Here is a 24,785-nt window from a genome sequence, read left to right as displayed (position 1 = left end):
GCCCCCGACAGTGACTTCGGTCCATAGTGCACCCACCGGGAACTTATACAAGCTTCTCTGCTAATAGGCATAGACTCAAATGACAGTACAGTTATCACGCTAAACACCTGGATAAATCATTCTTCGTTAATGCTAAAATCACACTCCCCTTTTAATACCCATTGACTATACAAATATCCACGAGAAAGGTTTTGTCCAAAGTTCACTATTAAGTCGTCGAAAATAACAGTGGATACTTTAAAACCGAATTCTTTACAGTTATTATATCATTTTACATTTCCTTTAGTTTATTCAACTTCCAGAATTCGCCTTTAGTATTTCCCTTAATCATATAATGTAAAATGATTGGCCGTTATCGATATCGATTTATATAATCCAAAAAAAAGTAAATAATTTATTCTCAAATATGAATCGTCCTGTTCAGAAATTTTGGTATACCGATGGCAAGTTATAATTAAAAAGTAAAACACTTCTGGAATGTTTTATTTTTGTGCTTCTTTTATATTTCACGGCCTTCAGTTTTAAAATGCTAGATTGTAAGTTACCGGATCTACAGGTTATAAATTTTTCTTCCAGTTACTACCTATTTATAAAATAATTCATTCAAAATTTTAGAAGAGAAAAACTTGAGATTAGCTTCCCTAAAGTCTCAATATGAAGCGCGCTTCAACAGGCTTAAGCTACAATTACAAAACCAACAAGTTTCCGCGATAGCTTTCGAGAGTCCGATTGATAAGAAGGAGCCCGAAATAAAAAATGCCACTGAGATGTTTACCGATAATTATCCGAATTCCAAGACGAATGAAGAAGATATGACAGGCTCGGTTTAAATTTACTTATCAAATTATTTTATTGCTAAATCTAAGGGAATTCCTCGTTTTTTCGAAAATGGAAGTTTTTATGGCTTCCATTACAATCCTTATGGAAAATAATATAATTTACAAATATATTGTTGCATTTTTTTATAACTTGCTACATTTGGTTAAATTATATTGTTTTGGAGTTTTCTTAAAGTAATATTTAGACCTTTGTTTGATTTTTTCCCCTATTTTTATGTTTGAACAAAATATTTTACATCCGTGTATACCATTAGTTCTCCTCTAATTTTAGAAAAAAAAATATTGATTAATATAATTGTAATTATATCCTAACTAAATAATTAGCTATTTTTAAATTTATAATAGCTAGGCTGGATATTTGTTTAAAAATGCAACAATTCTTATATCCTTGCTCGATTATCGGAGTTCTTAAAAAATTCTTATTCATTGTTTTAAATAAATGTATTATTTATTTTTAGAAAACTTTATTTATAACCGTGGCATCGACCTCCACTCCTACCAAAATTTCTCATACAACTAAATGGGAACCCGATTTGGAAACACAAGATAATACAATTCCGACACACATTATTACAGTTCCTGAGGACACTAAAATTTCCAATATATCACCATCTCACTCCTTTTATGCCTCTTCGCAAACCGAGTAAAAAAATGGAATTATCACTCATTCATTGCTATAAAAAAGTGGTCATTGTTTAATTTTGTTCTAACAATAACTTAATAAAATATATTCTTTCCAAAATTTTCGTCCTTTAGGAAATCAATATTATATCGATTATATCTCATTTCAATCGGTTTTAAAAAGAGTGTAAACTTTTACATATTCATGGGCATGCTAAAGAGTACGTTAAAATCTGTCTAAATTGGACACCGTTGGGATTAATATTTTTGCCCAGCGTTGACAGTTACTCAATTAATCAAGGCATTTTCTAATACATAGCATCGTTAATAGGAATTTGATTGGGACTCAAAATTTTAATAAAATTAGGGAGTTGCCTGAATTGTCAAAAGCCAACATTAGAACAGTTTTGACTATCACCTCAGCTTTGGAGTTGTTTAAATCTAAATCGACTTTTAAAAAAGAAAGCTGTGCCGATCCAAAAAATTACCAATCCTGTGATATTTTCGGATATTACTATAAACCGATACCGATTAAATATATATTGATTATTATTTATCGTCTATCTTTGAACCAATCTCATAAAAAAATTGTTATTTTCTATTTAAAAAAATATACCAACTAACTTTTAACGAATGATTAAGTGTATTAAAGTTAGTAATTTATATGGGCAATTGTTTTGGCTGAATGCTATGTTGTTAAAAGGTTCCATCTAGCTAATTTTTAATAAATGCATAATCAGGATTTTAGCCAAAATATTATTACTTAAGCCTCGAAATTTCGCCAATAGTATGTCAAACCTTTCTGCTATTTCTGGACATAATTTTTAAGATTGGCTAATTTACACCATTTTTAAAAATTGGCTAAACATGATATTTAACAATAATAGCTTAATGTATGTTGCAGTTGCAGTCAAAATATAATATCCAATTTCTAACTGCTTATCTTTTCAAACAATTCGATTTTTTTTAAACATGACAAATAAATTGAATTTTGGTTCCTTTATTATATAATTTTATATACATTCAAAAAATAATAATATTGGGTCATCTATTTAAAAATATCTACCCCGATCCCATATTTAATATTCGCACAGCCCTAATTTTAAATAAGTATAAATAAATTACATGCTTTTGCCCAATTACTGAGGCCACTGGTATTACCTAATGAATATAAATTTAATTGCATTAAGTTGTTTTATCGACAAAAGCCCAACATGATACAAAAATTTAAACCAAAAAAAATTGTTATCATACATTTATATTGCCCTTTCAGTTCTCACGGTTTATCTGCCCCACCACCCAAGGCCAATATCAAGCCTTTCGGTTCTTTTTATCGAACGACTCCATCATCTTCTCAACGTATCCTTCCTTCGACCACTTTCGTTTTAACTAATACAACGATTAATTCTGCATTCACCAATAATTATTCATATTCTACTGCGTTATCTTGCACTCCTCAAACTACCTCATTATTTTTCTCTAGCCTAGCTAACCCCTGTATTAATGTGTTCAGTGATCTAAGAGCGTCAACGGCCATAGCTTCATTTCAGTTAGATCACAACAACTATATCAGTGACTTTTCTTATGGGTCAACTACTGCTTTTGATGCGAGTAGATGTATTTCAACTTTAGAAAGTAATATCCTGGATAATAGCTTAACTGACATTGTTCCTACTGTTTCCGAATCTAGCTCTACAAGCGATTGGACTTCTCCCTCTATTAGTCTAGTTATAGAGCCATACTCGTCATTATCCCCTCTTGTCACACCAGTCTTCAGCGATTCCACGATCACCAACGTCAATTTTGGTGGGTCATCAAATACGAATTTAAACGAAGCCACTTTTGGTGACAATCAGTCCACGCCAATTTTTTCCAACGTAGTAAGTCCTATCAATATAGGAGGGCACGGAATTTTCAGTGGCGGTAAAACTAGTTACGCCGATGTATCATTTTCCGGAAGTAACAGTGCTTCTTATTACAGTAGTAGCACTCTGCCTTATTCTCATCAGAAACCAGCCGTTTGTATCAAGCCTTTATCGTTCGCTCAGTATTCGCCTCTAACGAGTATAAACCTTTCTTATTTTTTGAAAATAAATAATATTTATATATCTTAGGTTAATTAGATACTGGATTCTTTAAATCATTTATATCAAATTTCGTCATTCAATTTTAATTGATTTTGTATATTAACTAAAGTTAACCCAAGATTTTATTACTAAATTGTTTGATATTCATAAGATAGATAATAAGAAAAAAAGATTACACGAATTCTGACAAGATCAAATTATTTAGGATTTTTTTTTAAAAAAATTAATGCCTCTATAAAGTGATTTAAAATTTTAGCGTTTCAGGTAATACCCCATAGCTTTTTGTGAAAATTTATTTGGATATTTCGAAACGAATCTTATATTTTTTTAAGAGGTCAATATAACGACCATAGGTATCGCCTCCCCCAATGTTCAACAGGTTTTCTCGTCCTCTTCATCCGAGCCCTCCCCTCAAACTGCCATCACGAATTCGGCGGGGCTAGTTGTAGTTAATCCCTACAATTTCTATAATACGGTTACAACTTCTTCCACGATTATCGATACGTCGAGCGGTGATAATGATGCCTCGTACACATCGACTTCCTGGTTTTATACCACAATTGAAAGATCTTCAACAACTAATATTTTCACGACAACTTTTCCCGATTCTGGTTTATTTTAAAATTTATTTTTTAAATTTCTCACCTTTTATCAAATATACAAGGCCGAACTAGATATTATTATTTCTTACAGGGAACTGGGAGGTGTCTAAAAAAATTGTCTATTTAATCAGAATTTTTTTATTTCTCTAAATCGGAAATTGCATATATCACTTTTCATTTACTGCTAGGGTAATAAGCAGATTTATAATATGAATTAGAGACCTGCAGAAGTATCATCTGCATAGCCCTGCCCCGATTTTTTTAAATATTTTTATTTTTACAGCTAATAATGGGAATTTAAAATATTTGGTTTTATAATATACGGTCCAACCTGGATATTTTTAAAAAATTGTAGGCCTATCCCGGGTATATTTAAAAAATTAAAATACGACCTGGCCCATGTACCCTGGTTTAGGGCCGGGCCTGCAGGTCTCTGATATTAATTAAGGTAATAAATAAAAAAATGCAATATATCATGGCAAATAAATAATTGGTAAATTACTTAATTAGGTTATATAATATTAGTGTTAATTTATGTAATATTGTGTACTTTTATTAAAATTCTCTTAAGCATATGAAATTGATTTTAAAAAAAGCCAAATCTGCTATATTTTTAATAATTTCTTATAAGTTTAAGACATTTTTTTTTCTTCCTTAATTACAAATACAAAGTTATATGGTGTTACTAAATATTATTTAATTCTATTTTAAATATAATCTCAAGAACCCTCGAATAGGTATGATGGTGAGAATAACAATGCTTTAACCACCTCCGCAAATAATTTTTTTACAAGTCCTAATCTTCCTCCCTTTGGTTCTTCTCATTTTGCCAAAAACGAAATCACACCCTTTTTGATCAGAGAGTAAAAAAAGAAGAAAATATAAATAAATTATATGGGAAACTGAATTTTTTTAAAAAATTAATTATCAAAAATTATAATTGGATACTACAATTTTTACCTTCCAGCATCAAAAAAGATGTCCGTTTTTATAATCGTTCCGGAATGTTTCTGAATTTTATTTCTTTTTTATTAACGACGATTTTTTTATATTCATTCATCTGTATTTAAATTAAATTAATTGTAATTATTATAATTTCATCTTTCTTACTAATTATTGTTTCGATTATCATATAAATATTATATACGAAACAATTTTATCTAAAGTTTTCTTTCTGCTAAAGAAAGTTAAATTTGACCCTGCAAGGTCCGATCTAGCCGCATTCTGGTCGACGCGGACATACATTTTGGACACGGTCGGATTCTTACTTTCATTTTAAATTCTTTTACAGACCGTAATTGCATCTACAAAATGATTATGTAAATTTATATTATTTTTAACGTTATAAGCCCTGACTCTAGCACCAACAACTTAAACGTGTTTTCATCTACCCATCATCCTAGCATCACTGTAAGACTTTTGAATTCTTTTTTTTCTCCAAATAATAAAATAAATTGTGTACACCAAATACTGATTAATTTGTATATTAAGAGCGTTCCAGTGTTTGGGAAATTGAGCTTGGGCATCATTATAAAAAAATAATAACTCTAAAAATGTAGAATAATATAGACCTATGCACCGTTGCCGTCAGGCGTGGCAGTTATATGACGCTGATTTAAAAAGTATCTACGTCGGCGAAGAAATTGGTGGTACAGCATAAGTAACTTTTATTTTTGAAATTTGTATTTATAAATTATATAATTTTAATATTTAGTCATAAATTTTACACTAATAATTATAAAATACATTCATATTTATTATTACTTTATAAATATTAAATTCAAAAATTTATATATAAACTATTGTTAACTGAATTAGAGAAGTTAATGTTATCTAATTTCAGATTTGGGAATAATATTGGCAGAAGACCCCACTTAAGATATGCTAGATTTGGCTGGATGATAAAAATTTAATGTTGAAGAATGTTTTGTGATGCATATGATGAAATAATAAAAAAAACTTTATAACCTAGAAAGTGTGAATTAAACAACAGAGGTCTATTATGTTAAATAGAATGAAGAAACCTAGTGAAATTTCTAAAATCATTAAAGATTCAGTTTTTTTATCGTCAATATATGATTTTCTTAAATTTAGCTTAACTATATCATAGTTAAAATATTCAGTTATTTGATTGCCATTCAAGCAAAATGTACTCAATAAGTTGAACCATAGATTTACAATATCTCAGGTATTAATATCATTCTTTGCATATTTTATATTTATACGAACCATATTGTTAGACTTTCACCTTCCTTCAATTTTTATATCATGTGATCAGTCTTATAAAGATATGGAAACATATAATGGAATGTGAGAGAGGGAGGTTTATTCCGAAGCAAATTATATATAAAAATTAGCGAATAAACATTCATTTAACACTCGGATGAAAAATGATATTCTGAAAGATTTAGCATAAAAATGTTTACTTATAGTATCTTCATGATTTAGGCTTGTAAAAATTTTTAAATAAAAACTTCATATAAAAATCGTCGACGGCCGATTGCCTATAGTTTGAAAACAGAAAGTCGCCTTCTCTAATTTTTCAACGGTGCAAAGATCTAAGAATATATTATATATACATCTACTACTTTAAAAAAAATATGCGCACGCAGAAAATATGTTTTTCAATGTGCAAAATATCAAAATTATTGGAAAATATATTTTTGCAACTCTCGATTTTAAGCTCGATATCTTTACAACATTATACGCTTGAGAACGCTCTGGTATGGGCTTATTCTTAATGGCAACTATCGGCATAATAGAGGAGGTCAGATTTGTCACGTCGTGGAATCGGCGTTTGGCCTTTTCTAATTATTTCAGTAAAATACTTAGGCCGTTTTTTAGCTCCTATTTTGTCTTTTTAGAGTTTAAAATATCTATTCTTGAATAGTGATTTCTTAAGATTTTAAAAATATGTAATAAGTGCACTTTTATTTTAAAGATATTATCACTTTATATTAACGTATATAATTCCAGACTGCTATTCGGATGCCACCTTAGAAATTTTTTTTATACTACAATTTAAAAAATAAATGATCATTGTTATAATATTGATAGAGTCAACAAGAAGAATATACCGAAGAACCTGGACCTTCATCATCCCAACATAAATTTAGCGCTCGCAATGATGGGAAAGGTTTATTAAAAATTTAAAATATCCCGATTCAGAATGTACAGCCCATGGCTTGATCGGGAGGGTATCTAACTCCATTTTTTGTAGAAACTAATTTCTACTATACCCTCTTTTAAACCCCTCACTTCAATGTAAACGAATGTATAATCTTTTTTTAAAAAATCTTTCTCATTTTAAGATGGTTCAATTTGTAATTTTTCTCGTCACATTATTTTTTTAAACTAAATTCCGATTAACAGATTTTAAGCTTAACGCTTCGATCTTGCCTTCTACTGTGTTCTCTAAAAACGATGGCGCTTATTTTTCTTTGCTTACTCCCTTCAACCAATCACCTTTGCAAAAGGTGGTGCATCAATCCATCATTCAACAATCTCCTTTGTTCAACACGACCAACGTATTCCCAGGCTCACCTTTAACACCCATACATGATTCTAGCTCGTTTGGAACTTTAGTAATTCACTTTTCTTAAGATTTTTTTTATAAAATATAAATATACTAAAATTTTATTAAGATTTTTTTTATAAAATATAAATATACTAAAATTTATTTATATTTTTTTGTCATTCATCTTATTATATTTAAAACAGAGACCTATACCCGGGGCTTGGCCTAAAATAATTATTTAAATACCCAGCCGGACCGTTTTTTAAACCGAATATTTTAACTCGCCATTACTAGCTATAAAAAATAAATGTAATATATTTTTAAAAAATCAGGTCGGACCGAAAAATTTTTTTTAAAGAAAATGCTGACCCATGCAAATCGTACCTCTGTAGGTCTCTTATTTAAAACCAATTGCCTCCCTAAAACACGAAATCTGCATATTGATCATTTCTTTTAATATTCAGTCTGCTAATTTTATAAATTTAAAGAACCCCTTAAGTATTTTTTTTTATAAAAATGGGCGACTAAAATTTTATCGGGTCTATCTAATTTTTCTCGAAAATTACCAATATCGGTGCAAATTTTATTCTTATTAGGGAACCATCCTAGTAATTATGTCATTTAAATTATTTCTTTTATAAATCTAATTTCATATCTTACAGCAACATGCAAAATTGGATTCTAGAACAAGCTTTTTCAACGAGCCGACTCTAAGAATTAGTTCATCTACTCACTCCTTCGAGTCTCCCCATAAAGTTCGAACCCCCAAAAACATCTTTCCTATTAACGATGCTACAGGATTTATCAGGTAATAAAAAATCTCGCAAAATATAAATTTCGCAATGCAATTTTATCTTTAATATTTTTTATTTATTTAATCATTATTAAAGCCCCATGCTAAACGTTGGGAGCGCGATAAAGACGCCAGATGTTGAAGAAGCTAATCAAGGTTTGAAAATTATATATAAGACAAAAATCGGAAGATTGATCTCGACCACGGTTTTTAAAACCGGCCCTGTTTAGATTAAGAAAATAGAATTCAGATTGTTGGCCTACACAAATTTTCTTTTTTTTATCTCATCAAAATTTAGCAGCTATTCTCGTTTAAAATTTAAGATAAAATCAGTTTAGTCTATTATGAATTATTTCGTCATTATTATTTTCGGCCTTAAAGTGACCCATTATCGTCTATTATATCTTTTCTTGAGCTTTTGTTTGCAAACGCTAACCTTATTTCTTGAATTCTATGCTTAAGAGAGTGAATTCAGTATTTATAAGCAAATTTTTATATACCTACCAATTTATCAATTATTTTAACGATTCCATATTTATTGATAAGTGTATTCCTCATTTATTTAACCTTTTATATTTTATCTTTATTCTTAATGTTTATATAGCTCTCCCCCTTCTTTACTCTGGCTTCACTGAGCTATTTAATCACGTTAAAGTACCCTGACCTGAAAGAAAAATTCCTATAAAATCTTTTTATACGATATATGGAATAAAGACCATTGTCTTTATAAATAGAAATAATTAATATTGAGGGTTTCTCTATTTAGCTAAATAATATATCCAGCATACTTTTACTATTTTAAATATAGTTGAACCTGTGGACTCAATCGCAGAATCGAATAACATAATTTATGTTAACTAAAAGATATTAGAAACTTAATTTTTAAATATATAATATTATCATTTTTTACAGATACTGAAATAGTATCTCGTCCGTACTCTTACCCTCTCTTCCAGATTGTATCGGAATCAATTTTGAGTTCAAATACAAATACTCCCGACCCACCTTTCCCTCTTATAGATTATCAGCAAACTCAGATTGTTAATGCTAGTATTTCAGAAATAGAAGATAATAACGATATTACTACGGTAACTACTGCCATAGGTAAAGTGGAACCATCTCTCCAACAATCCATATTTACCGACCATATTCAAAATCCCATTAGCGCGGGTATAGACTCGGTTGAAAGACAACCCAACAGCAAAAATATAGTCAGACTTAGACCCAGTGGAAGGAATATTACTAACACCCCATTATCGGATAGTTTATCACTATCTTCTCAAAGCCAGTCCAATAGAAGAATGTTATCACCTATAGTGATTGGTAATCATAATACCCAGAGAAATTCTAATATCAGAAGTGGGCATGCTATTAATAGGAGGGGTAACATTACGATTAATAGGCGGGTAAGGTTTCAAATGAGAAGGGGCGGAGCGCCAAAATAATTTAGCCACGAAAAAAAATACTTATTCAAATGAAGGATATAAACGTTAGTATAAATTTTTTTGGCCTTAATGTGATTAAAATAAAAATAATGATTATTATATATATTTTATTCGTTGTTTATTTAAAACATATTTCGATTTTTACGTTCATTTTATGTAGATATATATTCATTCATATAAACAGAAATTTTAGATATCATTTAAATAAATAAGGGCTCAATAGATATCTATTTTATGCAGGGTTCTATATTTGACCGTCAAAAACGATTCGGTCAATTGACTGGTCAAATTTAAAAAAATTTAAGACATGAACTTTATTTTATATAATAGTAAAATGAATCTTTATATTTTTAAAATTTGTTGTAATTCAATAACTAATGTTTTGCTCTCCGTGACAGAGTCTTGTTCTGATTCATATTATTTTCTTTTATATTTTAATCTATCTTCTTGTTGTCGAGATCTTCAGTCGATTTCTATTTTAGTAAGACCCATATCGACCAATTTCTTTCTGAAGAAGTAGAACTAGGAATTGTTAGTAAGATGCCACTTCTCTTAATGTGCATGGTGGTGGCACTGATTGTTTCTTATGGAAGTTACTGTTTCACATAATTTATTTAGATAGAAATATTTTGACCATCACCACCTTGTAAAATCCATAATTTGTATTCACACTTCCTTAAATTCAGTTAGATGCTCCCCTTAATATTGTGGACCCAACAAATAAGCAACATTGTGATCACATGTATTTATATCGTTTTTTCTTTTTCAAACATATTTTTTTTGTCCTCAAATATTTTAGAGTTGACCAGGTCAAATAATCAACCGGTCAATTGACCGATTTGTTAACTCTGATTTTAAGTAAGATGTGTGCAAATAAATTTAATTAATTTTTCAACTAAACATAATAATCAGAGACCTGCACATGGAGCCCTTGGGACGTATTTTTTTTTAATATACCCGGGTCGGACCTAAAAAAAAGATTTTTTTTAATATGGGGGACAGCCCTAAAAATAAATACCCAAGCTGGGCCCGAATAACATCACATTCATTGACTTTTCATATTTTCTATTTCCATTCCTTATTAAATATTATTCAAATTAATTACTTAACTAATCATTATTTTAACAGATGTTCAATCAAATTAAATCCAACATATATACCTTCAATATTAAAATATATTACACTTTTTAAGGGAAAAATTTATTTTAGAAAACTATTATTTTATCTCTCGTTTCTTTATCCCAAATTCAGCCTATTGCGTATGTTAGAGAGAACGCAAAATGATTGATAATGGAAATCTACCGGTCGAATTGAAAGTGTGGGGATTTTAAACTCACTCCCTTTAATACAAATGAGAAGATAAGATAATTTGGAAAGTTATAAATATACATATTCGCTGAAAAATGATCCGTAAAATGCCGAATTGTACCCCTATGATTAATATCTTATTTATAATATTTATACGAAATTTTAGCCTTATTTTAAAATATATTATTTCCTTGAAGCATTAACTGCTTTATTGTAATTTCCTCCCTTTTCTCCTTAAGCATAAAAAATCAAAATATATTACATTATATAATAAAAATGGTATGGTATATGATTTTGTAATTGTTTATTATTGTATAAATTAGATTAGATGATCCTACAAACAAAAATAAAACATGAATACTGTTTAAATTCAATATACATCTATTTTTGCGTTGTTATTTGAGTATACAAAAAGTTGTGCATATTCCCTAATTAAATGATGATCATTTTTGAATCAGTCCCATTTTAATACCGAAAAAATGCAAAATCAAAGGACGAAATAGGTAAGAATATTTGCCTAAAATTTTTGATAAGAAAATTTAAAAGAAAAAAAACTTTTAAGATTTGAGTCATTTATTGGTTATGAAGGTAAAGCATTTGAGTTAGATTCCCCATTTGTTTTAGATATTCTTTTGATTAGCATATATGTATATTATGATTAATTATAGTAGAACATATAAAGTCTGGCAAGCGCCGAAAGTCTCCATATGATGGCCAATCACTCCATAAATTTATAGTTAAAAAAATTATAGAAACTTTAATAAATTTGCACCCCCCCCCCCTCCTTCCTTGTAAAAAAGTAACGTCACGCCTGTGTAAAAGTAAATAAAGATTTTGAAAAATTTTGATGTGTCATTTTATTTGAAAAAAATATGATTTTGGTTTTATTTTAGTCCCCAATTTATGCTTTTTTTCTCCATTTTAAACTTCATCAAAAGGAATAAATTTACACATTAAAAAAGTCCCAATTTATTAACAAACATAGGAATTAAAAATCACATATCAATCCTAATTCATAATGATTGATATTCGACACGCATTAATTATTTGATTGTCATTTGATATTAAATATAATTAAATTGCGCTCCTTTTTTAAAAATTTGGAACGGGAGAGCTCTCTGCTTAAAAAAAATCAAATAAATTAATGTTATTCAGTTATTAACGCTCTTTTTTTAAAGGGAGCTCAATTACAAACAATGCTTAATTGTAAAATTAGTATCTTTTTAAAATGTAAATTTCAGCAATAACAAAATATATATAGAATATTTAAAAAGAAAAAATAATTTTCCAGTTTATGCCTGTTTCTAAATTTAGATTAACCTAGGTTAAAAGAGGAAAACATGCTTTCTACGCAGTTATAAAGATAAGTTTTATCACCAAAGGTTGTTTTCATATCTCCGTTACTCTAGATCATAGTTATAACTCGGGAAGGGGGCAATGGAATGCCATTTTCATACACTTGAAGTATTGTAATAAAAATAGATATTACATAAATCTCTTAACGTACATAAATTATAATTTCTATTGCCTAATTATGTTTAATACCTAATTTAGTCATTTACCCATTATTTATATTTCGCCGATATAGATTAAAATATGCAATTTCTAAGTAAAATTCGATCGAAATTATGCATTTTCTGATCAAAATATGCAAAAAATTCCTCGAGAAATTTTTTTAGTTATCAGTTCCCTCAAGATTTAGACATTATTTAATATGGAAAGCCAAACATTATTTTAAAAAACATTTCTGATTTGTCTTGAAACTATGAGCAATATTTATAGCTGAATATAACTCGTTAAATATTTTTAAATCATTTTTTGTATGAAATAATTTAGATTTTTCTTAACATTACAAATAATTTAAATTTTATTACCTTTTTATTATTATTGGAAAATTCAAATTACATATAAAAGATTCATTTAGCGAACTTGTGGTAAAAATAACATCAATTCATCCATCAAAAACCAGATGTAACTCATTTGGCTTATCAATTGTGAATTCTTCATCTGCTCCCCCGAATACTTTCTTATCAGCATCACACAAAAAAATTTCGATATATGTTCTAAAAATACAAACAATCCACTAGATTATCGTCTAAATTATTTCTAAAATCAAAAACATTTCCAACCATATCCATAATACTTAGAGGAGCCATATTTAGATTTGGGAAAATTCTATCATACCACAGTAGTATTTTAGGAAATAACCTAAACTTGTTAGATAATTTTCACATTTTACTAACTACCAAGGTAGACAAACTATCCACATAGATTAAAGGAAAAATTAATCCCCTCCAAAATCATATAGCACAGTCTCTCCTAAAGCGAAACTTATTCCAAAATTGTACCTAGCTTTTATAAAACTTATGATTTTTATACAATTATAATATGAGCTTAATAAAGTTAGGGTGAGTAAAAAGGTTAATTTATATAAATAAAATACCAGTTTGTGAGTTAAATTTAGGTAAGTTTGTACATTTTTCTTAGCACGTTCACACTATAACCACAAACATCAAATAATAATTGAAATAACAGCCATGTATATTAATTATCGCATTATTTTAATATTTATCCTTTTTTTTCCATAAAAATTTTTTAAGAGGGAAATGAATAATAAAACGCAAAGACACTTTGATCATTATTATATCACAAATTACATGAAGCGAGTCAGAAAAGAAAACAAATATAACTTTCTCGAGTGGTAATAGAATTTAAACGGTCAGTTATTATTTTTCAAACTTTTTGATTTTTGTAGAATTAATCAAATTTTCTGAAAAAGTAATGATTTTGTCTTTCCCTCTAACTTCATTATCCATCAAGGGTAATTTCGTAATGTGAAAATCTTCGTATAAATCATCGATCTAAAAATACGAACGTTATAATATAGATAAACTATGTAAGTTATATATTATTTTAAAAAACACAAGTTATAGCTCAAGCTAGGGTCCAACGTTGATAAATCTAACTGATAAACATTTTCTAGGACTCGTTCTTCGGACTTTGATTATAAAATTTATTTCGGACCGGATTTGGATCTTGACAAGAATTAAATCATTTAGTTTTCCTATAAAATTTTTAATATTTGGATAATATTTTTTAAATGTTGGTTCGATGCAGAGCTATACCTCATACCCATTTTGATAAAATGGCGCCTAATATTAAGTAATTTATTTGAAAGGTGTGAGACTGTATTCATGCTTCCAATAACTAATATGAATAAATATAAACTTGTTCTAAATATTTCGATTGCAATTTATATCTAGAGGCGCATAAGCTGCAAGGTTTATTTTCATCTAAAAAAAGGAGTTGGTTGACTATAATATTATGAGTATCGATGGCGCATTTAGCTAATTCTTGTATTAATCTCTCGGTTTCGTATATTGATAAAAATTCGGAGATACACACGCAAACGAAAGTGGTTTGAGCCTTTAATAATATAATATTCCAACAAGAAAAAAGAGCTTAGTTTGAAATAGGGACAAATCTAGGAAATCAAAATTCAAAATGGAACCTATTTTTTTTTTAATTTTGAGGAAACCAGCCTAGTTGTTAAAAGATACTTATCAAATAGATCTAGATACAGACGCATTCTAAAATGGATCTAGAAACATATATATTGCTTAAAAAGTATCTAAATACAGGCACAACTTTTTATTATAATTATGTAAAATGTGCATAAGGCTTAATTTAAGTCTATTGTTAAAATATTAAAATCATTAAATATATTAAAATCCTAACATTCATTTATTAAATAATTATTCAAAATTTGATAAATGTCAAGACTTTTGTCAATATTTAAATCTAATATTAAATTATTTAATTTTTTTAAGAGATTGTCTAGAAATATTAATATATTCAACTGGATGAATATTTTTAATATAAAAAAAGTAAAATAAAATTATATCAAAAAGTATCTAACGTCAATAATAGTATCAAGATATAGATACAGATAATTATATAAATGTGTATACAGATACATATTTTTGTACTTTGATACTTGTATCCAGATCAATTAACAACTCAGTACATTATAATAGATGATTTTTAACATGTTAAATTTTTTACTGGATTTTTAAATTGCTGATTGACAAATTTTATAGTTTCTAAAGTGGATTCTAATTTGGAGGACATAGCATCAACATTCAGATCTCTCTCTCCAACTAAACTTGCTATCTATGTTAAAATAGTATTTATAAAATATATATTATTTAACAAACTTGAGTGATAAATGAGCCAAAGCTTGCTTTTAATTGAAGCAATTTTCCTAGCCCTTTCTCAATAACAGATGGAAAAAATAACAATCGCAATGTGTGACCTGTTGGTGCAGTATCAAATACTACAACTGAAAAATTCATTCCCTTAACAAGCCTATTAAATTAAAAAATTATTAAAATATTTTAGGTAATGAACTTCATAACTTCTGCATAACTCATAGCTTCATCAATTCCTGGAAAAGCTCCTACAAGTTCTTTAATTACAGATTTACCCATTGCCCAACTGTCTATAAAAAAAAATAAATGATATTATTATTTATCATACAACCATTTTCACTAAAATAATCATCAGGAAGTTCAGTAATTCCTAAATTGGGATCAATTTCCTAAATAATAATTATATTTAATATGATAACATTATAAATACCATAGCAAATAAATTTTCAAACCCACTAACCTTTCCAGGGACTTTTGAAAATTTTTGATCAAATGCATCAGATATATTGTGAGCAGGATCTGTAGAAATGATTAAAACACTTTCACGAGTTTTGGCTAATTGAACTGCTAGACTACAACTATAAATTGGTTATATTTACACTGACTTATAGGAAATATTACCTGCAGGTAGTTTTTCCAACGCCTCCTTTGCCTCCGACAAATATCCACCTTAATGAGGTTTGCTCAATAATATTTTTACAACTGGGATCAAGTTCACTGTACATTACACCTGTAAAGAATGAATGTCTGAAGCTAATTATTAATCGACTAATTTAAAATATAGTGCTAAATCCTGGCTGGTCCAGAAATAGACTATATGTTAATAATAAAGTCCTAAATAAAACAAAGCAAAAAAGAATCTATTATTTTCCTTACAGATAGGTTCTTTTTCTAAAAAATATTAGATTTATTAACTTAAACATAGTCTGCATTTATTATTTTTAGAACTAATAAATTTTAATATATAAATATTTTTTTCAGAAACCCAACTGAAAGATAGGCCTAGTCATGAAGAATCCAAAGAAAAATCCCCCTCTCCCCTTTGTTTTAAAAATTTAGATTATAGATATTTTTTAAAGAAATATAAAAAAATTTTGTGAATTGCATAATATTCTATTTCAAATTTATTTTATTTTATTTTAAAATTTTAGCAAAAAATTAAAATCTTGCCCCATCTAACCAGACACTCAACATCATTGACCTGAAGGAATAGCTTAAAACCTCGAAATACACAGAAATTACTAATGCCCATTGTTTCATTCCAATTATTTCAACCACACTTGCCACCTTCGGCAAACTTGCTTTAGCTTTTTTCAAAAATTTAGGATCTCAAATCAGCAAACATTCGGAAGATCCAGTGGGGTTTTTATTCAACAAAGGCCAATCCTTAAAGCCAATTATATCATCAATGGTAGTCTACTAGCCAAAGAGCTATCCTAAATCCTTTTTTTTTCCTCTCATTATACCATCCCCGTTCTTCATTGGTATTTTTAAATTTATTCATATTCCTTTTGTTGCATTTTAATATAGACTTTAGTTATAAGTTCATATATTCAATATTTTTTATTATATACATTTGATTTTTAATTTAAATATTTGTGATTTGATTTTGGAATTTTCATACATATTTTTTTAATCTAGTTTTTTATATACATTACAATATGTATCATAAAATTTTATTTTTAATTATAAAATGTATGTTATGTAAAATAAACTACCGTTTTGTTCCTTTAATTTAAATATCTTGTTTATAAATATTTTTCCTCAAAATCTTAAAGTACATTTTCATGCATTTTTAAAAATTCTTAGACGCTGATGAATTTAGGAAATTTTATTAAGTTCAAAAGCCTAATGGAATATAATTCACCACAATAATAGTTTCAGATATTATAAAAACTGATTTATCATCACAATCATTTTTTATATTATATGTACTGATAAATTATTGATTCACTTAACAATTTTACGAAATTTAAAAAAATAATATGGATAGCTGAAGTTATGAGAATCATGAAATTATTATATTACAGTTTAGAAAACTAAAAGTTAATATCGGTTAAACGTTTCAATTGATTATTGACAGGAAAACAATATTTATTTTTTAACAATATTATATTAGTTCTTAAATATTTTGTATATTCTAATATTTGATTATTTATGTTCGATATAGTCATTAAAATATAATTTTTTCTAATAAATTTTATATCAAGGTTAGAGGATTAGTTCTAATAAATTTTTAATGTTTTAAAATTAAATATTTCAATATTTTAAAAATTACCACCCAACCCCCACCCTTCCACAAAGCTTGTAAATAACGGAACCTAAAAATGTTCAATTATCCATCTTTAATATTCTTTCAATTTTATTTCAAGATACTTTAATATAAATATACATAAATAAATACAACTTAGAAATAATAGTAATGATATATCCTAACAAACTATATTTGTGTTAGGTACCTAACCATAGCCCGATATTATATTATTACTGTAATATATATATTCATTATAAAACATTTAATTAACGAATATACTATTTCATAATATATAAATAATATATTACAATACATTCATACATATATTTCCATTATATCAATGTCATCTAAATATGTAATATCATGCAATTTAAATGAAATTTCTATTTATAGCAGATAACAATGTTTTTGCCTGGAAATGTGCTAAATCATGTTTTATCAATATTGATAAACTGAATTTTTTGATGAACAAAGATATTTGATATATATTTTCATTAGTGATGTAAAAGGTATGATCAGGTCGTTTGAACCGAATTTTAAAAACGACAAAATCATATCCAAAAAAAACAAGGCTGAAGATATTGTTCCTAGACTTCAAATTATTTTTTAGTGATATATTTTATATATTCTTAGGGGAGAGATGGTAGAGGGGTGTATAAGGGGGATTTTTATTAGCTTATTTATGATATTTACGAAAAAAGAAAAATTATCTAAGTAAGGGGGCATTTCCAAGTTACCATAACACTTATTGGCTATACCAATGTCTTAAAGTTTAGGCAATCATTTTTGGCCACAAAATAGTTAGCCATTTTTAAAAATCAGCTATAACCTTTCAATACTCTGGAGGGGTATATAAAACCCCATGCATGCTAGAAATTGATAAGTATTGACTTATTGATTTGTTACATTTTTGTATTTTTTTGAAAATATTTATTTTCATTATTGCGATTTCGATATTTTTATAATAACAAAAAAAGACACTACAAAAATGGTGCAGTCGATAAAAAGTTTAACGGATTCAAATTTGTGTTACAAAGGTTGATACGACTTATTTAAATTATTTAAAAACACACAACCAAGGTTAACATCATCACAAAAAAAATCCCTGTTATTAACAACAATAGGATGTGTTATATAATATTAGTAAATTTATGCGCACCCAGAAAATAAAGAGGCATTAGAAATACGTAACATTTTACTTAAATTTTTTCATCCTATATCAATAATCAAAAAAACATGGAAAAATTAATAAACTATATACAAAATCTTTGAAAATTAGCCACGACTTGTGAATGTGAATTTGGGGAATATTTAAATACTACATTAAGAGATAAATTTATATTCGGAATAAAAAATCCTAAAATTTTGCAAATATTATTATCTGAAGATGATATAGACATAAATAAAGCTATTCAAATAGCTACTGCAGTAGAAACAGCTATAAAAAATACAAAAATACAAAATGATGAAACTAAAATCGATTAGTTAGAAGAGGAACATGATAATAATATAAATATTCAAAAAGTTAATAATGATAAACAATCTAAACAATCCATACCGTATAAAATTATAATACGATCTACAAAAAACCAAATCCCACAAGAATGCCACTTGTTATAAATGCAACAAAATTGGGCACATTGCTCGAGTCTGTAGAAAAGAAATAGTGAATTTTATTAATAATAAAACAAGCAAATATAATCCAGAATTTTGGGTGGATGATAGTGTTGTTAAAACGCCGCGAGTCGCGACCCCGACCCAAAGCTCGGGTCGTTTTATTCGACTCCGACTCAATGTTTGGGTCGTTTTTTCGACTTCGACCCGAGTTCAAGCCGAAAAAAACGACTTCAACCCAAAATATGGGTCGTTTTTTTCGACTCCGACCCAAGTCCAAGCCGAAAAAAACGACCTCGACCCAAAATATGGGTCGTTTTTTACGACTCCGACTCAAAATTTGGGTTGTATTTTTCGACTCAAACTTGAAATTTGGGTCGTATTTTTCGACTCAAACTTGAAGTTTGGGTCGTATTTTTCGACTCAAACTTGAAGTTTAGATCGTATTTTTTGACTCCAACTCAAAGTTTGGGTCGTTTTTCTGACTCAGACTCAAACATCGGGTCGTTTCATTCAATCCGACCCAAAATATGGATCTTTTTTTTAAAAGACGACTTAAAGTTAGGGTTGCTTTTTTTCACCCCTAACCCAATATCTAGATCATTTTTTTCGACCAAAAGTCAAATAACATTTAGTATATATTAATATTATAAGCGGGAAAGTTACTTAAAGCTTCTTTAAATTATAATGCTCTGATTAACTATTCATCATAGTTATATTTTAAAATTTTTAAGTGAAGATGTACCATAGAAAAGTGCCATTTGTCATGTTGGTTATTTTTGAACTTTTTTAAATGAAATAGATAAAAATATATATTGTAGACATGTTAAATCAAAATTTCAGTGATGATGTACCATAGATAAGTGGTAATTGTCATAATCGCTATTTTTGAACTTTTTTGAGTTTTTTTAAAGCAAATTGCTAAAAATATATATTCTAAACATGTTAAATTAAAAATTCAGTGAGGATGTATCATAGATAGGTGACAATTGTCATAATCGGTATTTTTGAACTTTTTCAAATTTTTTTAAAGGAAATAGCTAAAAATATATATTCTAAACATGTTAAATTAAAAATTCAGTGAGGATGTATCATAGATAGGTGACAATTGTCATAATCGCTATTTTTGAACTTTTTCAAATTTTTTTAAAGGAAATATCTAAAAATATATATTCTAAACATGTTGAATTAAAAATTCAGTGAGCCAAATTTTGAGTCGGAGTCGTAAAAAACGACCCATATTTTGGAGGTCGTTTTTTTCGGCTTGGACTTGGGTCGGAGTCGAAAAAAACGACCCATATTTTGGGTCGAAGTCGTTTTTTTCGGCTTGAACTCGGGTCGAAGTCGTAAAAAACGACCAATACTTTGAGTTGGAGTCGAAAAAAACGATCCAAAATTTGGGTGAGCTCTGTTCGAGCCGACTCGGCTAAGCCGATTAACAACACTAGTGGATGTTAAAATAAACAATAGCGATATCAGAATGGAATTAGATACCGAAGCTGGGGTAAGCATAATTAAAGAAATTGATTAGAAAAATAAACTTAATTGTCCTGGATTAACAAGCACTAAAACTTAATAGCTATACAGGAACCAATCAAGCCGATCATCCGCATGAACCGACTCACTTAGTCTGTGCATGTAGTCTGCTCGCTTAGTCGGCTCGTGTAGTCGGCTCGTGTAGCCGGCTTGTGTAGCCGGCTGGTATAGTCGGCTCGTATAGTCGGCTCGTATAGTCGGCTCGTGTAGTTGGCTCGTAGTCGGCTCATGTAGTCGGTTCGCTAGGTCTGCTCAATTTTTTTGTTTTTTTATAAAATCTGTTAAATTGGTAAATTTAGGTTATTGATTAATGTGAACAAAATTATAATAAGAATATTCATGTCATGTCGTAACTAAAAAGGGCTCAGACCCGAATTCGGCTTCAGATATTATATACCTATTTTTTATAACACAAAAATGTAAAAATATAATTTATATTGTAAAGATGTTAAATTAAAATTTCAGTAAAGTAGTACCCTAGATAAGTGACAATTGTCATAATCGTTATTTTTAAAGATTTTTGAAATTTTTTGACGCAAGTGGGTAAAAATATAGATTTTAAATATGTTATATTAAAATTTTAGTGATGATGTACCCTAGATAAGTGAGGTTAATGATGCTTACTACCAAGTGAATGTATGGAAATATTTTAAATACCAATCTAATTTGCTAAATACCGACCAAAATTTATTAAAATGTAATAAGACCCTTATTATTTAATATATTAATACGGAATCACGTGGTCGAGTTCGGCCTTCTATATATCATCCCCCCCCCCCCAATGATGGAACCACCAAGTTAGAATAAGAAAAAAAACATGATCATTCCCGGGATTCGAACCTGTGAGCATAGGATAAGTAAGCCAAGCTCTAGCCTACTAGGCCATAGAGGCTTTCCAAAAATCACGATTTTTTAAATATATATTATAAATATATTTGGTAGTGCCTATCCAAATGAAAAATGAACAAAATTCAAATTTGATAGATGGTACCTTAAGGTACCAAGCATCATTAACCGATAAGTGACAATTGTCATAATCGTTGTTTTTAAAGTTTTTCGAATTTTTTTGACATAAATGGGCTAAAATAAGCATTGCTAACATGTTTAAATAAAATTTTAGTGAAGATATACCCTAGATAAGTGACAATTGTCATAATCGTTGTTTTTAAAGTGCTAAAATAAGCATTGCTAACATGTTTAAATAAAATTTTAGTGAAGATGTACCCTAGATAAGTGACAATTGTCATAATCGTTGTTTTTAAAGTTTTTCGAATTTTTTTGACGTAAATGGGCTAAAATAAGCATTGCTAACATGTTTAAATAAAATTTTAGTGAAGATGTACTCTAGATACAGGGTTTCCCATTCAAAAAAAGAAAATCGTAATTTTTTGAAATTTTTTGTCAATTTTTCTTAAACTTTTATTTATTTTAGTTATTCCTTTTTAATTTATTTCTAAATTTTTGCGATTTCTTTACGTTTTTTTTCTTACTGTATCTTTTCTCAATTTATTTCTAACTCTTTGCAATTTTCTTTACTTTTATTTTTCTTACTATATCTTCTCTCAATTTATTTTTCTTCTCATTTTGATAATTCTTTTGTATTTTTAAAAATATTTTATAAATTTAGGTCCATTTTTTTAACAATTCTTTACTTTTTTTTTCATCGTACATACAATATTCTTTTTATGATTTTTTCATTGTAATCTTTTACATACATTTTTACCTTTTCAATCTGGTCATTTTTAATCTTTATATAATTTTGTTTATTAAAGACCATTTAGTTAAAACATCTATTTTATATCTGACTTTGATAAAACTAATTTATAAATTTTTAAAAAAAATAAATAAGGACGCATTTTTTTTACTATATATAATATTTATTTATAAAATAACCTACACTTTAAATTATAATAATGTATAAATAAAATATGCTAAAAAATTATTTCCAAAGGTCTTCCTTTAAATTTAATATATTTATGTCCCATGAATTTAGCGAGAGGCATTGTTTAAGAGTTGAAGAGAACATTCTATTTCGTTTGTTCATCAAGATATCGGCAGCTTTAGAAAATACTCTTTCGCTGGCAACAGATGTTGTTTGTTGCTCTAAATAATCTCTAGCCATATTCGATAATTTTGGAAATCTCTTGAAATTTCCAGACCCCGGATCACCAGCTAAGAACATCCACTGTTGTCTTTGCCACTGGATCCGCCAAATAATCCTCAATCTATTCTAAAGCAGGATCAGGCACAATATAGACATTTCTAAATTAAAATATGAATGATTATATATAAATAATTAGGATTAATTTCTATATTTACCTTCTCAACTCATTTAAGATATTTACCGACATCAAATTAGATTCGGTCTCCTCGAAATGGTGCTATCAAGGATTTGGGGAAGAAAATTTTTGGAGAAGAAAATTTTAATTTAACTATTAATGATTGTGAATTTTTGAAGCATCTCGTAATATTTTTATATCCATTTTATAAAATTACATGCGAAATATGTACAGAAAAGTCCCCTACAATTGGAATGACCATTCTATATATAGATAAAATTTATAGAACGTTAGATAGGCATGCTGCTTATCATCAAATTGAGGCTATTAAAATGGCCTCGATGAAGATGCTAGATAAATGCACTATATATATCGCATATGACGAAATATAAAATAAAATATTATCGAACATTAAATATTATTATAATACTTTATTAATACTAGATAACATTATGAATTTGCCCATCTAGTTACCACATCCATTGGAATTCGTGTACCACTAATTTTTATAACTTTTATGTAATTTTTTTACAAATTTTTCTACCATATCTAGCTCTTTCGAAAAGGAATCTATCTCTTCCCTCAATAGTGTTTAAAACATGCGCAAGGCATCTATGACTATTAATGCCTTTTTATATTTTGATTGGAAATTTTCATTTATTAAATCTAAAGCGACTATTATATTGGAGCCATTGTCATGTGTGATGGCTAAAAAAAATTTTCTATTTTAAAGTTTTCAATTGATTCTATAATTAGCTCACAAATATCTTCACCTTTGTGAGAGTAGGGAAACTCTAGAATATCTAGCAAAAAAATTTTTAATACCCAGAATTCGTCAATAAAATGTACGGTAATCGCACAATATGATATGGAATTTTGTGACCAGATATCCGTGGTTAGAGAAACTAATCCCGTGACATTATTTAAAATTTTAACTATGCCATCTTTGGCGCTTAAGAATATATTCGATAAATACCTTTTTGCAGTTTGGCGAAAACTATCTTTATATTTTTATTTGCATATTTGAAAATATATTTAAAGGTTTCGCTCTCCAAAATATTGAAAGATATATTATTCCTTATAAGGCATCTTAATACTAATTTATTCATATAAAGATTTTCGGTATCAGATAGTTTTCTGGCTCCGAACAATGAATCAGGAATTTCAATAAATTTGGTGGATAATGCTTCAGGATGAATAGACTTCATATGCCTTCGTAAATTTGCTAAAAATATTTATATAAGTAATTGATAAATATAAAATCTGAATGGGGAGTAATAAATGAAATTTTCGAAATATTAAAGATAAAGATGGTAGATAAATCTATTCTGATTAGACCTGTACCCCGCCGTTAATATTATTTAAGCCGGAACAGCCGCCGATTTCATTCAAGCTCTAATTTTATGTTTTTTAAATATCCATTTAATGTATAAAATAAATTTGAAATCTAATGGGACGAAAACAAGGATTCGAACCCGAACCTGAAGAAGAAAATCCGCTAACCTGGGCAAAAATTTTGCCGGGTTCGCATCCCTGGGCGATAATGTTTTTGCCGCAAAGATTTAATGTCATTTGATTCTATAAACAATAAAGGAATAACTGATTTTCTAAAGTTTTAAAATTTAAATAAAATGATTATTAAAAAATTAATTGTCTAAGAAATATAAGATAATTATTTC

At 28.2% G+C, this 24,785-nt stretch overlaps 2 protein-coding genes across 4 annotated transcripts in view; one reads left to right on the top strand and one right to left on the bottom strand.

Moving 5' to 3' along the window:
- Positions 1-11,331, top strand: part of LOC135922968 (nucleoprotein TPR-like) — a 44,392-nt gene extending 33,061 nt beyond the window's left edge. For 2 of the 3 annotated variants that reach the window (XM_065457526.1, XM_065457528.1), the window contains 11 exons: positions 616-824; positions 1,298-1,482; positions 2,734-3,524; positions 3,880-4,158; positions 4,874-5,012; positions 5,499-5,559; positions 7,207-7,285; positions 7,522-7,733; positions 8,329-8,474; positions 8,557-8,615; positions 9,372-10,007. In XM_065457526.1, the coding sequence (XP_065313598.1) occupies positions 616-824; positions 1,298-1,482; positions 2,734-3,524; positions 3,880-4,158; positions 4,874-5,012; positions 5,499-5,559; positions 7,207-7,285; positions 7,522-7,733; positions 8,329-8,474; positions 8,557-8,615; positions 9,372-9,904 (2,693 nt within the window). In that variant the 3' untranslated portion in view covers positions 9,905-10,007. Of the gene's footprint in view, positions 1-615; positions 825-1,297; positions 1,483-2,733; positions 3,525-3,879; positions 4,159-4,873; positions 5,013-5,498; positions 5,560-7,206; positions 7,286-7,521; positions 7,734-8,328; positions 8,475-8,556; positions 8,616-9,371; positions 10,008-11,155 lie in introns of those variants that run through there. The other variant, XM_065457527.1, reaches the window with a different exon arrangement.
- Positions 11,332-13,783: 2,452 nt separating this feature from the next.
- On the bottom strand, positions 13,784-16,181 carry LOC135931620 (ATPase GET3-like). The gene is made up of 8 exons (XM_065468857.1): positions 16,045-16,181; positions 15,854-16,001; positions 15,755-15,812; positions 15,623-15,713; positions 15,430-15,580; positions 15,278-15,385; positions 14,441-14,638; positions 13,784-14,073 (listed from the first exon to the last, which is right to left on the bottom strand). The coding sequence occupies exons 1-8, from the start codon at positions 16,146-16,148 to the stop codon at positions 13,939-13,941; spliced, it is 993 nt and encodes a 330-aa protein (XP_065324929.1). The 5' UTR covers positions 16,149-16,181; the 3' UTR covers positions 13,784-13,938.
- Between the last annotated feature and the right edge of the window lie 8,604 nt (positions 16,182-24,785).

Source organism: Gordionus sp. m RMFG-2023, chromosome 1, assembly GCF_954871325.1.
Source record: "Gordionus sp. m RMFG-2023 chromosome 1, tfGorSpeb1-WG-v2, whole genome shotgun sequence".
Classification (NCBI taxonomy): domain Eukaryota; kingdom Metazoa; phylum Nematomorpha; class Gordioida; order Chordodea; family Parachordodidae; genus Gordionus; species Gordionus sp. m RMFG-2023.
This window is presented reverse-complemented; position numbering and strand designations above follow the sequence as displayed.